Raw genomic sequence first — 13,763 nt, 5'->3', positions numbered from 1 at the left:
GTATACCTATTACAGGTTGTTAAAATTCCAAACATGTATACTTATAATATGGGACGAATGTACCATGACGTACACAAAAAAAGTTTAGAGGAAATCAATAGCTTTTCGGTGAAGCACTTATTTTATTGTCTGATGATTTTCGACAAACTCAACCATTTATGACGCGTTTAACACCAGCTGATGAACTCAATGCATATCTCAAATCATCAGTTTTATAAATTCGTATATAAACTCGTATATAAATTGAACTTGAATAATCTATGTAAAATATCTATGCAAAAATCCATACTTCTCACAAGGACAGCTATACGTGAACGCGCGTCGAAAAACCTACTGATTCATTTATGTAGGTATGCAACAGAAGAAAGAAGAAAAAAATGTGTATCCAAATGCATAGCAATAAATGCAACGATGGTAATTTATTTTGCACAATTAAAAAAAAAAAAACGTAAGATTCATATAAAGTTGACATTTTTAGTGGGCAACCTAGTGCACGAGATCAGCAAGTATAATTTGAGTATAGTATTATGATTCCAAAACACATAACACGTGTATACGATCCGAACACAATGCGCATGTGTCGTAATAGACATCACACTGCAGCGTATTATAGCATTCTGGTCATATTTTTGGCTCCTATCGATCAAAGTCCGGTTTATAACGACAATACCTCATACTATATTTTATATCATAATAATACATGTGCACTCGGTAAGCACTTCACTACTCCATTGTCCAATAAAATATCCTTTAACCCGCGATTGTGCATAATTATAAAAGCCCTGCAGAATGCGTCTGTGTAGAAAAATTGACTACTCGATGCACCGTCGATATAATATAATCGATGGTTATTGATGCGTTCTTTATGGGTAACTATTACCGTCGTCGTAATTACAATAATATCCCAACCTGCAATAAATCATAGAATAATATTATATTATCATTCTTGTATACTACTGACCGAAAACAACACACACACACACGTCGTAATAAACGTCATCACACTTCGACATAAAAGACGTATTCTAATCATATTTTTTTGGGTTTCGTCGATAACATAGGTATTATATTATGTTGAAATTGATACTATTAGCACTTCACGATAATCACATAATATTGGTATCCAGTCACCCTATATATACTGCGCTGTATTTTGATTTAAATAATTCCATTCAAATTTTCCTTAAATATTTGTTGTCGGCGCACAGCATCCCTAACCTACCAGGGATTAAGGTATCCCTATATATCTGATAACACATAAGAATTTAAAAATATATAACGCATTGCAACTGGCATTGAATTTACTAATTAAATATGCACATACCGACCAACTAAAATTTGGTAAAATATGTTATTTCTAATATTCAGTATTTTAAATATTGTTATAATAAATACTAACGTGATTATACACAGGCACTTACATCATGTCAACAATATGTACATTAATCTCGTGGTAGCTAGTTTTTTATTCTATTTATAGAATATTATACATTATTCGATGGCAATTTAAACGTTTTTGAGAGGGTTTTTTTTAACTAAAAGACATTAATAATATTTCTTAATATGACTTTTAGGGCAATATTAATAATCATTTACCATAATAGCTATATTAATTTACGTAAAGGCATTTTTCAAAACAATTTTCATATTTGAACTAGTAGATTTTAAATTATTCGGAACCAAAGATAATAAAACAAAAATAATTATAAACATGCAAAAGGTATTCGTATTTATTTATAGTATATTTCCGTAGGTATAAAATATTATTCAAAATAGTAGTATTAATAATTATGATTTTCAACTCCCTCATAAATGTTATAATAAATTAATAAAATTAAACTTTAAAAGAACTTTATACTCTATAAAAGAAATTATAAGTAAAAACAATATATTAAATTATTTTAAATTATCCATACTTTTTAATTTTTATTTAAGAAGAAAAAAATGGATTTCATCAAACATAACCGATTTTGTAATGTTATAAAAAATCATGAACAATATAAAACCATCATAAAAGTTTAATATTTTTTATATAAAAACAAGATGTAAGTATAGTGTATAAAAATAAAAAGCAAATAATTTCCTTTCTACGATCCAAATATGACATTAAAGTTACCAAGAAAATAAGTTATTTATTTTCAAAATATTGATATTAATAATACATTAAATGAAATCAGAGTTTTGATCAGAGTGAATATTTTTTTTGGATTGTTGAGAGTTTGGAAATATTGGAAATAGTGTATAGATAATGTATTACGTATAATATTATATACAACGATATTACATCGTTTATATCTATACAATGATATAAAGTAAGATGTAAAAGATAGAACTGACTTTTGAAATAATTTTTGATCAAATTAATATTATTTAATTTTTCGTTCATTATAAGTGACCCTACATGTATAATAAATTGTTTTATGTTTATTTTTTAGTACTGAAAAAAAAAATTATTTCATTAAAAAAATGTTAGATAAATTCAAAATAGCCTATTTGTGAATCTGATTATAACAACAATTTTAATGGTAAAAATATTTATCTAAATTAAGTAGGTAGTTTATTTTTAGGATTTTTTAGAGTTCAATATTTTTTGGTTAAATTAATTTGGAACGTAATAAATTTTTAAAAAATATTATTTTTGAGAATTTGCTTACATGAGTATATTTCTTAAATTAATTACCTATCATATAATATTTTTAAAAATTGTCATACGTTTAATTAACATATTTTTTTTTTTTTTTTTTTTGTCAGGTCTTTCTGTTATACTCTGTATAAATAAAACACATCTATCAGATGTCAAAAAAATTAATTACTGTTAAAAAATAAAATAGATAATAATTAATTACTATAAAAATACTTTTTAAGCGAAATAATTATACCATGATACTGCGTCGGTGCATATAGATTTAATATCGAATATTTACTCAAAAAATATTTTAAATATTTCCATAAATATATTATGGCAGAAACGGATGTTCTAGTAACATCCCAGAATAATTATTTAAAATAGTTCACACTTATTAACGATAAATAGACAGTAATAAATAAGAAAAAATAGTAGGGAATTCGAGAAGAATACATATACAAATAAGCTTTTTTCTAAATATAACATTGTGGACGTTAATTAACTGCCTATTAATTATTACACATATTTAATACATAAGTATGATATAATATACAAATTGGTGGTGTTTTCTATAAGTAAGAAGAAAAAATTAAATTTGAATTCGAGTTGATTTAAAATTAAGCATTATGACTTTTTAATGCAGATTCGAGTACTAATTTTTGTATAAATCAACAGTATAATTCATTGTAAATTATTATTTATCAAACCAGACAATAGACTGTATTATAATTGTACTTCAATGTATGATGTAAATCCATATAAAATTTATAAATGTTATATTAACATACAGATTCCATAAACTATGTTTTAAAAATGTACAAAATTATATGAAATAAAATTAACGATAGTCCTAAAAATAAACTTTAATTCAAATAAATTAAATTAAATGGAGCGAATGCAATTTTGAACTTGTGATACACTCATAAGAGTGAACATTCCATATAACATATGTAATTTCGTGATGTAATTACAGACAAATAGGAAAAATAAATAAGTGAAAAAATTATACTTTTAAAGTTTTAAAGTACAAAAATTTGTCGCATTGCATGTAAAAATAATTTAAAAAAAAAACCAATAACGTAATATGATGCCATAGATTAATAATCTATGCAGTTTGTGTATAAAAACTCCACAACATGGTTAAAATGTGGTAATCTAAAGTTATCTAAAATAATTTATAAAGTAGTTTATCATTCTAGTTGTTCAGACGGATGTATCAAACACCAAAGTTAAAATGATGAAATATTTCACAATGTGTTTGTGACGTTGAATATTTTACGATTATTATTAATATTATTATGATATCCTATACTCTAGTCAAACGTTCAATAAATTTAATAATCTCCAAAGATTTAGGTTCTCAACTTACAATAGTATAGTTTGAACTACAATATAATTAATAATTATTTTAAATTTTAAAACACCTGCATATAATACTTTAAATCAATCTAATTATTTTACAAATATAGCAACAGTTAGCATTTTTATGTTAACTTAAGTTTTCGTTGGGTATATACAGTAGCATATCTAAGGGTGGTTATAGGGTTTAACCACCCCCCCCCCCACTGTGACCAAAAAAAATATTTTGTGCTATATGCCACATAATCTCTAAATATTACTATAATTCTCAGACGTTGTTCAATGAGAATTGTATAAAATAATGCATAGTGTAACCCAGGCATGTCAAACACGGGGCTAGCTTACACAATCAGCACACTCAATTTTTTGTGGCTCACGGCTTCCAATATTAATGAACAAAAACATAAAATAATATAATTAAAAAAAAATAAAATATTAATGTCGTGCCAAACCTCATTTCCATCTTATTTTCTGACAAACTAATCGAATAAGAATTTTTTTTTTTTTGTTAAATTTTGACGTGCGACCCATATAGTAAGCTTTTAAATATATTTGACCCACTTGATACTTAGAGTTTTGACATGCCTGGTGTAGCCGGATAATCTATAGTGTTCGAATCAGTAAAGATCAATATCATCGAATTTGTTGTAGAGAAACTTCATTAACAGTATCATATTATAATTATTGTGTTTAGGTACTGATAAAATTAATCCTCTCACATTTACAATTAATTACACCACCAAAAAAAGTATTTTTTTTTTTAAATTTATTTTTATTTTCCTCGCACCACAAAGATTAATCGACGGTCATAATGTGCTGTGCAGAATAAATTACGAGATATTATATGTAATAAAATGCATAATGATATATAATTATTGTTCGTATATTATTTCTGCTTATAGAGATATAAAATATGTGCGTAGTTATATGGACATAAATAACACACCACAGTGCGTGGAAACTGTGACTTTAGAAAATTTTAATCGGTAGATTTATCTCACTAATGGTAAGCCGTCAAATTAAAAACGTAACTCAATTTATGTTCACATTTCAATTATTCTAAAAACGGGATGGGAATGTTTCCCTTATTTTTGTTTTTCTCATTATCAACATGAATTTCCTTTCGACGATTAACAAGAATTAAGAAGATTACAACCACAGTCGGTTGCACGGTCAGAATTCTTGCAAACCATCATATTATCATTATTATTATCATCTGGGTACGCGTTAAACGACCTCGCAACGGTGTAAAAAAAAAAAAAAAATGTTGATAATTATGATTATTATTATTAAATGTATTGTGTCAATGTTGGACAGAAGTAAGTTTTGTGTACAACAAATGACTCCGAGACTTTGAAAACTCCATTTCCTCGCGCGGGTAATATTTGAGGGGGACATTTTCTCTCTACATCATTATAACAATCAGTGAGTCATTATGCGCGGTGGTTACGCTCGCTGCGTCTTAACGTCATCCACACATATCGCAAAACCATTCAATCACGTACCCGTATCGCCTGTGTTACGATTTCAAAAATAAAAAAATTGGGAATTAATGCTTTAATTACAACTGTTAGCTTATTTTAATGTAGTAATAACAGACACCACTACTACTCAAGTTTTATCGGGTATAATATATTTTAATCCACACGTTAATTATGTCATAATATAAGCCACATGACATTTACAATAAAAAAATTATAATATTATCGTTTATCAGTCCTATTTATTAGTCTAATGACCGTTTCTTTTTAAACAATATGTATATGTGTACTCACACATCGGTCGTATGACATTTTCGTTCCTGTATGGTTATTAATTTATTATCCGTAAGTGAGAAAATTTATTACATATTGCCATGATACCTACTCTATATCAAGTAACAAAATTAAGTATCAAACACAGGACAACTCATCGAATTATTATTATACGAGAAGTCTATAATTTAGTAGTGCCTTATAGATTTATGATCCCAAATTGACGACTTAAGCAAACTTAAACAAAACAAAAAAAAATTATTAAATTTAAAATACATGGAACAGTATAAAATTTGATAAAGTTCGTCTTCAAACTCTGTCAAGCTAATTTCCTTTCAACATAATTAAAATTGTATACAAACTTTGAATTTCAATAAATATAGTCATATAAATATCACATCACGATTACTATTGCTAAATCTTATGAGAGTATGTAATTATAATTAGTCTTAAAAAGTATTTGAGTAAAAGTATTCAAATACTTATTAAAGAAGTACTTTGACAAAATACTTTAAATACTTCCAATATTTGTATTTAAAAACAAATACTATTTATTTATTTTTTTTAATTAATAAAATATGTTATATTTTGTAATTACGTATAAAAAAAAATCATAGTGCTTTTTTAATGTCAAATACTCAATCAAAAATTCAAATATTTCAACAAAAAAAAGGCGGGTAAGTCGTGGATGTCGCTCTGCTGTACAGTAGGTTACAAGTGGGTTACTGTAATGGATGGAATTAAATTTGAATCCAGTGATGTTATATCATTGTATACGAAAAACGATTCTGAGCGAAGACGGTTTATCTGTCTAGAATATATTATAGATTATTAAAAATGTTCAAATCTTAGATTTAAAAAGAAGATTTTTTATGAAATTCTAGTTTAAAATAATTTGCGAATTTTCGTGATTTTCGTGATTTTTACACATGTTGTCAAAATTCAAACTTTGAACGCTTGTAAAAAAAAAATTGTGCAAATATATTTCTTTTATTTTTAACCTGCTATTGTGAAAATATGTTAGGAGGCTTATATGAAATTTTAAATTCTAAGATATAAAAGGAAAATTTTTAATGAATTTCTAGCATAAAATAATTTATGCATTTTCGTGATTTTTACGTATGTTGTCTAAAATTCAAACTTTGAATGCATATAAAAAAAATGTGACTATGTATTTCTTTTATTTTGCAACTGCTATTGTAAAAATATGTTAGGAGCTTTTTATAATTTTTAAATCTTAGAATTAAAAAAAAAACTTTTATGAATTTCTATGTAAGATAATTTGAACATTGCCGTGATTTTTACGTATTTTGTCAAAATTCAAACTTTTAATGTTCACTAAATGTGAAATCCAATGAAAATCCAATGTAAAAATTTAAATTTCGAATGCTCATAAAAATTTAATTTGAATTTCCGGGGGACTTTTTATTTGCGATAAAGATTGAAAAACTTGTAAGGAATCTTGTATTAAATAGATTTAAAATGAAAATTTTTTAAGAATTTCTAGCTTAAAGTAATTTGTGAATTTTTGTGATTTTTACGTATTTTATCAAAATTCAAACTTTGAATGCTTATAAAAAAAAATCGTGCCTATGTATTTTTAATATTTTTTAACTGCTATTGTTACAATGTGTTAGAAGCCTTGTATTAAATTTTCAAGCTTTCTACTGAACACATACATTTTTATCGATATTTATAGAAATAAAAACTAATAATGATCGAAAATTTCAAATGCCTATGAATAGTTCAACTTAAGTCGAAAATTTTTGAAAATTGCACGGTGGATATACTTATATAAACATTCGATGAAAATTGCATGTATCTATGGTCATTTGTTTTAAAGTTACATCAAAAACCAAAATCGTTTCCCTTAATTTTTAGTTTGTTTTTCTCGATTATTTAGAAAAGTATTAAGAATTTTTTACTTTTGACCCCCTCTAAGTACCAACTGGATTCACTTTCTAATCGATCGAGGTACTGAGGTCAAAAATCGAAGCATTTTTACTGCCCCAAAACGTGATGACAGACACACACAAAAAAAATAAAACACACATCATGGTAAAATCAATACATCCATCGCTCCGTTCAGAATCTAAAATTTATGAGTAAAATATTATAGTTACACTAAACTATGTAAAATTCTCTATAAAAGTAACATAAGACATAGAAATCTGTTCAATTGATTTATAAAATGATAAAATGTGTTTGTAAAAATATTTTAAGTATTACATTTAAAATATATCATTTACTAGACTTATACGTATACTAAAACTAATTTGTTATTATCGTGTTGCACTACATGATAAAAACAGTACATACATTTTTGCTTAAGCAAACATAAAATTGTTTTACTAATTGGAAAATATTTGGTGAAATTTGAAAATAACGTCGGTTTTAGAAATTGTTTTATCTGTTGGCTAATATTGATTTTACTTCTTTGGTGAAATAAATGTAAAGTCCTGTATTATTTTTAGATATTAATGATATATTTATTTTTCTACTTTGTCCACAATACAATTGGTGGCATTAATTTTATTAATATTTCCTAAATTCTATAACTAGTCGATTTCATACTAATAGAAAATAGTCTCTATGAAGGCAACATAATATAAGTACAAATTATTATACAAATTTAATAATATTAGAATAATAATTAATTTTTTCACTGAATTTTATAATGAAAAATCTTTATTTTTAATTTTTACTAGAATAATGCCTTAAGGACACTTGAATTGTTCAACTATCTACAAATATAACGTGTCTGTAAATCTGAAACAATCTATTATTATACTTTAAAAAAAAAATCGTGCCTATGTATTTTTAATATTTTTTAACTGCTATTGTTACAATGTGTTAGAAGCCTTGTATTCAATTTTCAAGCTTTTCTACCAAACACATAAGTAACAATAACGTTTCGTACTTAAAAACGTTTTTATTTTTTATTGATTATTATTAAAATCGACTTCAAAGGCCATCAATGTTCTACATAGATTTTTTAATATATTTATAAAGTAGTTTGCGTAATTATTGTTACAATTATCCATTTTAATCTTGTTATATTTCATCGTTTAAATCTGCTTTTTTTAATTATAATTGCATTGTAATGAGTTTTAAGTTTGGTCTAGGTGCTGCGTTCATGTTGATATAGAAATTGAAGATGCTGAGAGTACATTAATAGCATTCTTTTATTATGTGTTTGACAGAGTATAAGTAACGTTCCACAAGTCGGATCGGTAATTATTTATCATTAGGCAGGAATCCACGAAATAATATTGTATATTTGTATAATTCTATTTATTTTTTAATTTTTAATTTTTTATTATTATTATTATTATTATTCGTTTCTCCTACTTATATTCTATATAACCGAAGCTTATTGGATCATAATAAACTAACATTTTATTTTATATATTATAGTTAATAGTTATAATACCTATGTAGCAGTTAATTCATCGAGGTAATATTTAAATAGCATTTATTACGATTCATAGTTATAAGAGTAATTTTATGCTATTTAGATCAGAGTATAAAAGAAGATATAATATATTTAATACCTACTGAGATTATTGATGACTGTAATGATTTCCTTTACAAAGGAACATATAATGCGATTATACCTTTTACCCAAATTCAAAACACTACTTATAGATCTTAATGTCATAATAAAGGCTTATAAAGGTTTCCACTTCTGAAAAGGCGATCAAAACGTAGTAACTTTTTCAAAACTACTGATTGGAAATTATTCAAAAACGAATTAATTTACATTAGATATACCTAATTTTAATATGGTTAAACTAAGGCCAATGAGCTTAATGAGCTATGTTTATTACATAAATTACAATTTTTTTTTTTCATAATTATATTAGGTATATATAAAAACGATAATGCAGTACAAATTTTATCATAATAGGATATCTGATAATCTGATTATTATACATAATATTATTACAATCACATACCTAGAGATTTTAAGCCAAATTAAAATGTATTATATTTATATAAATTTTTTTTAAATTTCACTAAGTTTTTTACAAAACGGACCTGTTGTAAACAGCATTAATTCGAGCCTTACCTAATGCATACAACTAACATATAGAGTACATAGGTATAACATAACATATTTATACCAAAATGATTATTAGCGAGAACATTGCACTTTATTGATTAATATAAATATGTTATTCTTATGTATGAAATTATGCCTTTCATAAATATTTATTTTATGTTTATACAATTTATATGTTTCAGAATGTTTCTGTATTAGTTGTATTAATATACAGTTGGATGATAAGTTCAAACATGAAAAATGCAGTTCTTCTTCAAGATGTATTTTATGGTGAGTAAATGTAATTTTCTTAATAAAATGTATGTAAGTACGTAATTTTAAATGAAATACACGACAACATTAGATTGTTATTTACACTATAGATAATATGTACAACTTTTAGTCACTAAATCCCTATGCTAAAACCACGAATTTGTGAGAATTCCACACTGTTAATAGTTTTTCGTATACTAACATATTATTTGGAAAAAAACTTACTTTTTTTCATAATATACCTTTTGTTTTAACACATTATTTATTAGAATACGTCCATAAACTGAACATCATGAATAATGATAGGTATAGTTTAATTTAATGAAGTGATATTAAAATTTAATTTTAGATTAAATTTTTTATAACAGTTTGAGCCTTATCTGGCTTCGTTATAATTTACTTCCAACGGTTTATTTTTTGTTTCGTAACTAAACTCAATCAAAACATATTTTTTTTTAAAGCTGTGTGTTGGCGTTACACATTGCTATACATTTTCCGGTTCATTTATATTTTATAAACATAGACGGATTACTACACAACGTATAACGAAAACGTAGAGTATCTTTTGCTTTAATTTTCAATCAACTAAAATACCTCGTCGTATTCTGCACCAGTATCATAAAAACGCCTAGATGGTACCTACTGTGTTTAATACTGTATCAGGCAGAAATGAATTTAATTATTCAGATTGTAATAAAGTATAGCCGTGTGATAAACTGAGGGAAAATTCTTAATGCGAAGTGAATTAAATGGCATGATAAAATATTTAAAACCTAAAATTGCTAGAGAAAAACTTTTAGCGCCAAAGCGAAAACTTGTTAGTCGCGGAAGCATTGCCCCACATTTACGGGAAATCTGAAAAAGATTAAACTCAATGTACAGTTTCACTGGAAACGGTTTATTAGCTTGTCGCAACCCTTAATAGTATTAAAAATTATATATTATAAATATGATATAAACGTTAGTATATATATATATATATATATAATAATAAACAGTATATATTATTATGTATTTAGTTTACTCCCTGACTATTTACTGACTTTTAATGGTAAACGTTGCGGCCTGAAAAAACTCGTACGACGAAAGAAACCGGATAAAAAATCGCATCGAATTCTTGAAACTAGAGTTTATCACCAATAGGTAGTACATAATAATAATTCAATCTTATAAGACGCCCTTGTTCTGCAAGGCGTGTTCAACGATCATCATCGTGAAAACGTCGACTCCGAAATGCAGAAAAATTTATCTACCATAGCCTGGCTGTCTTTTGGTTCGTGATACGTAGGCACGTAGGCACAATAAATGTTCGGGAGGAAAACATTATAAATAGGTCATTATTCGGTTATTTTTTATTTTAGATTCTGAGCGGAACGATGAATGTATTGATTTTACCATGATGTGTGTTTTTATTATTATTTTTTTTTTTTTGTGTCGGTCATCACGTTTTTGGGCAGTAAAAGTGCTTCTATTTTTGACTTTAGTACCTCGTTTGATCAGAAAGTGAATCTAGTTGATATTTTGGGAGGTCAAAAGTAAAAATGTCTTAATACTTTTCTAAATAATTGAGAAAAACAAACTAAAAATTAAGGGAAAAACGGGAAATTTTACGCACAATCAGTTTTCGACAAAATCGATTTTGGTTTTTGATGTAACTTTAAAACAAATGACCATAGATACATGACATTTTCACCGAATGTTTATATAAGTATATTCTACCCACCATGTAATTTTCAAAAATTTTCGAATTAAGTTGAACTATTCACAGGCATTTGAAATTTTCGATCATTATTATTAGTTTTTATTTCTATAAATATCGACAAAAATGTATGTGTTCAGTAGAAAGCTTGAAAATTTAATACAAGGCTTCTAACACATTGTAACGATAGCAGTTAAAAAATATTAAAAATACATAGACAGGATTTTTTTTTATAAGCATTTAATGTTCAAATTTTGACTAAATACGTAAAAATTACGGCAATGTTCAAATTATCTTAGATAGAAATTCATAAAAATTTTCCTTTTAGATCTAAGATTTGAAAATTCAATACAAGGTTCCTAAAATATTTTTACAATAGCAGTTTAAAAATAAAAGAAATGCATAGACACATTTTTTTTTACAAGCATTCAATTTTTAATTTTGACAACATACGTAAAAATCACGAAAATTCACAAATTATTTCAAGCTAGAAAATTCATAAAAAATGTTCTTTTTAAATCTAAGATTTGAAAATTTTTAATAATCTAAAATATATCCTTGACAGAAAAACCGTTTCCGCTCAGAATCGTTTTTCGTGTACAATGATATAATATCATTGGATTCAAATTTAATTCCATCCATTACAGTAACTTACTCTTGCAACCTACTGTACAGCAGAGTGACATCCACGACTTATCCGCTTTTTTTTAAGTTGATTTGAAGTGATTTAAATTTTCTAACCTTTTTACACATTGAAAATTCCGTGTTCGGCGAACAAGACGTGAAAAGTACCAGCCGATATTATTTGAACATCAAAGATTATTTAACGGGTCAAAAGACAGATGAAAACATCACTACGGTGTTTTACGATAAAAAATAAACTTCATACGAACATTTCAGGAGAAAAAAACATCAACAAAATCGTCCTATGTTTTATTTTGTACACCTATTGTTTCCAATACCTAGACTATTCGACTTGTTAACTGTCAACTATTCAAAAAAGTTGATTTTTACTAAAAACAAATGACCTTTTTAGAAATATCTAGGTTTCCATTGATGGTGTGGTACAAAAAGTTGAGCTAAAAATATTTTCAACGAAAAACGACATCTCTACAAAATTGATGCATTTTATATTACATACAAGTAACTATTATTATAGTAAATTATAATTTGTAATATCGACCATTCAAAAATAAAAGTATATAAAAATAATACATTTTAGTTTTATTTAAGGTTCATGTTTTATATTATCATTTATTACATGGTTTTTTCATCTAAATACCTAATGCGTACTGAAATACGTATTGACGGAATTGTTTTTTTCTCAAGAGCAAATGCTGAATCAAATATGTATTCTTCTGAAAGTCTTGACCACCACAACAATGATTATTATTATAAAGAGAACGAAGTTTGTATGCGATGTCACTCCATGTGATACTACTTTTACATTTTTCAATAGTGGAAAATATAAAATTTTGAGTGTTATCTTCAAAAAATAGACAGCGTACAATAAAGAAAATAGCACCGCAGAAGAAATTCTTACTCATGTAATCGTGAAGACGTGACCTATATGTCTCAGAATATTTTAATGTTTTTTCATTTGTGTTGATTGACTTACAGTTGTTGTCATCACAGTGAAGCATGGAAAGGTTTATTTCTATCCGAGCACGATGAATATGCACGTGGATTAAAGGATTAATTATGGTTATTTGGTTGTATTGAAATAAAAAGTAACTTAGACATTAAAATGGACAATATTTATTAAGCCTTATTTTTTTTAAACATTTAAACTCTAATAACACAAATAATGCACCGTGTATGATAAATGTTATTCAATTACAAATAAAATTTATGACTTATAAGTAAAGATTCGTGAATGGGCCAAGCAAGAAAAAAAGTAATTTAAAATCATAAGATTATTTCTAATTGATTAAGTGCCTAATTATTACCTACAACCATAAACTAGACCTACTGAGTAAACCATAAAAATAAGCACACCTTGTTATC

At 26.1% G+C, this 13,763-nt stretch overlaps 1 protein-coding gene and 1 long non-coding RNA gene across 8 annotated transcripts in view; one reads left to right on the top strand and one right to left on the bottom strand.

Moving 5' to 3' along the window:
* The window catches only part of LOC107169664 (uncharacterized), a 207,410-nt gene that overhangs the window by 144,719 nt on the left and 48,928 nt on the right, over positions 1-13,763 (bottom strand). The window lies entirely within an intron of this gene.
* The window catches only part of LOC107169663 (uncharacterized), a 133,911-nt gene that overhangs the window by 79,907 nt on the left and 40,241 nt on the right, over positions 1-13,763 (top strand). For all 3 annotated transcript variants that reach the window (XM_089226521.1, XM_089226518.1, XM_089226520.1), the window contains one exon: positions 9,988-10,075. In XM_089226521.1, coding sequence (XP_089082647.1) covers positions 9,988-10,075 — 88 coding nt within the window. The remainder of the gene's footprint in view (positions 1-9,987; positions 10,076-13,763) is intronic.

The sequence above is a fragment of the Diuraphis noxia genome, unplaced genomic scaffold (assembly GCF_037042655.1).
Source record: "Diuraphis noxia isolate RWA-SAM2 unplaced genomic scaffold, SU_Dnox_SAM2 contig0004, whole genome shotgun sequence".
Taxonomy (NCBI): domain Eukaryota; kingdom Metazoa; phylum Arthropoda; class Insecta; order Hemiptera; family Aphididae; genus Diuraphis; species Diuraphis noxia.
The sequence above is the reverse complement of the archived record's forward strand: the minus strand, read 5'-3'. Positions and strand labels throughout refer to the sequence as shown.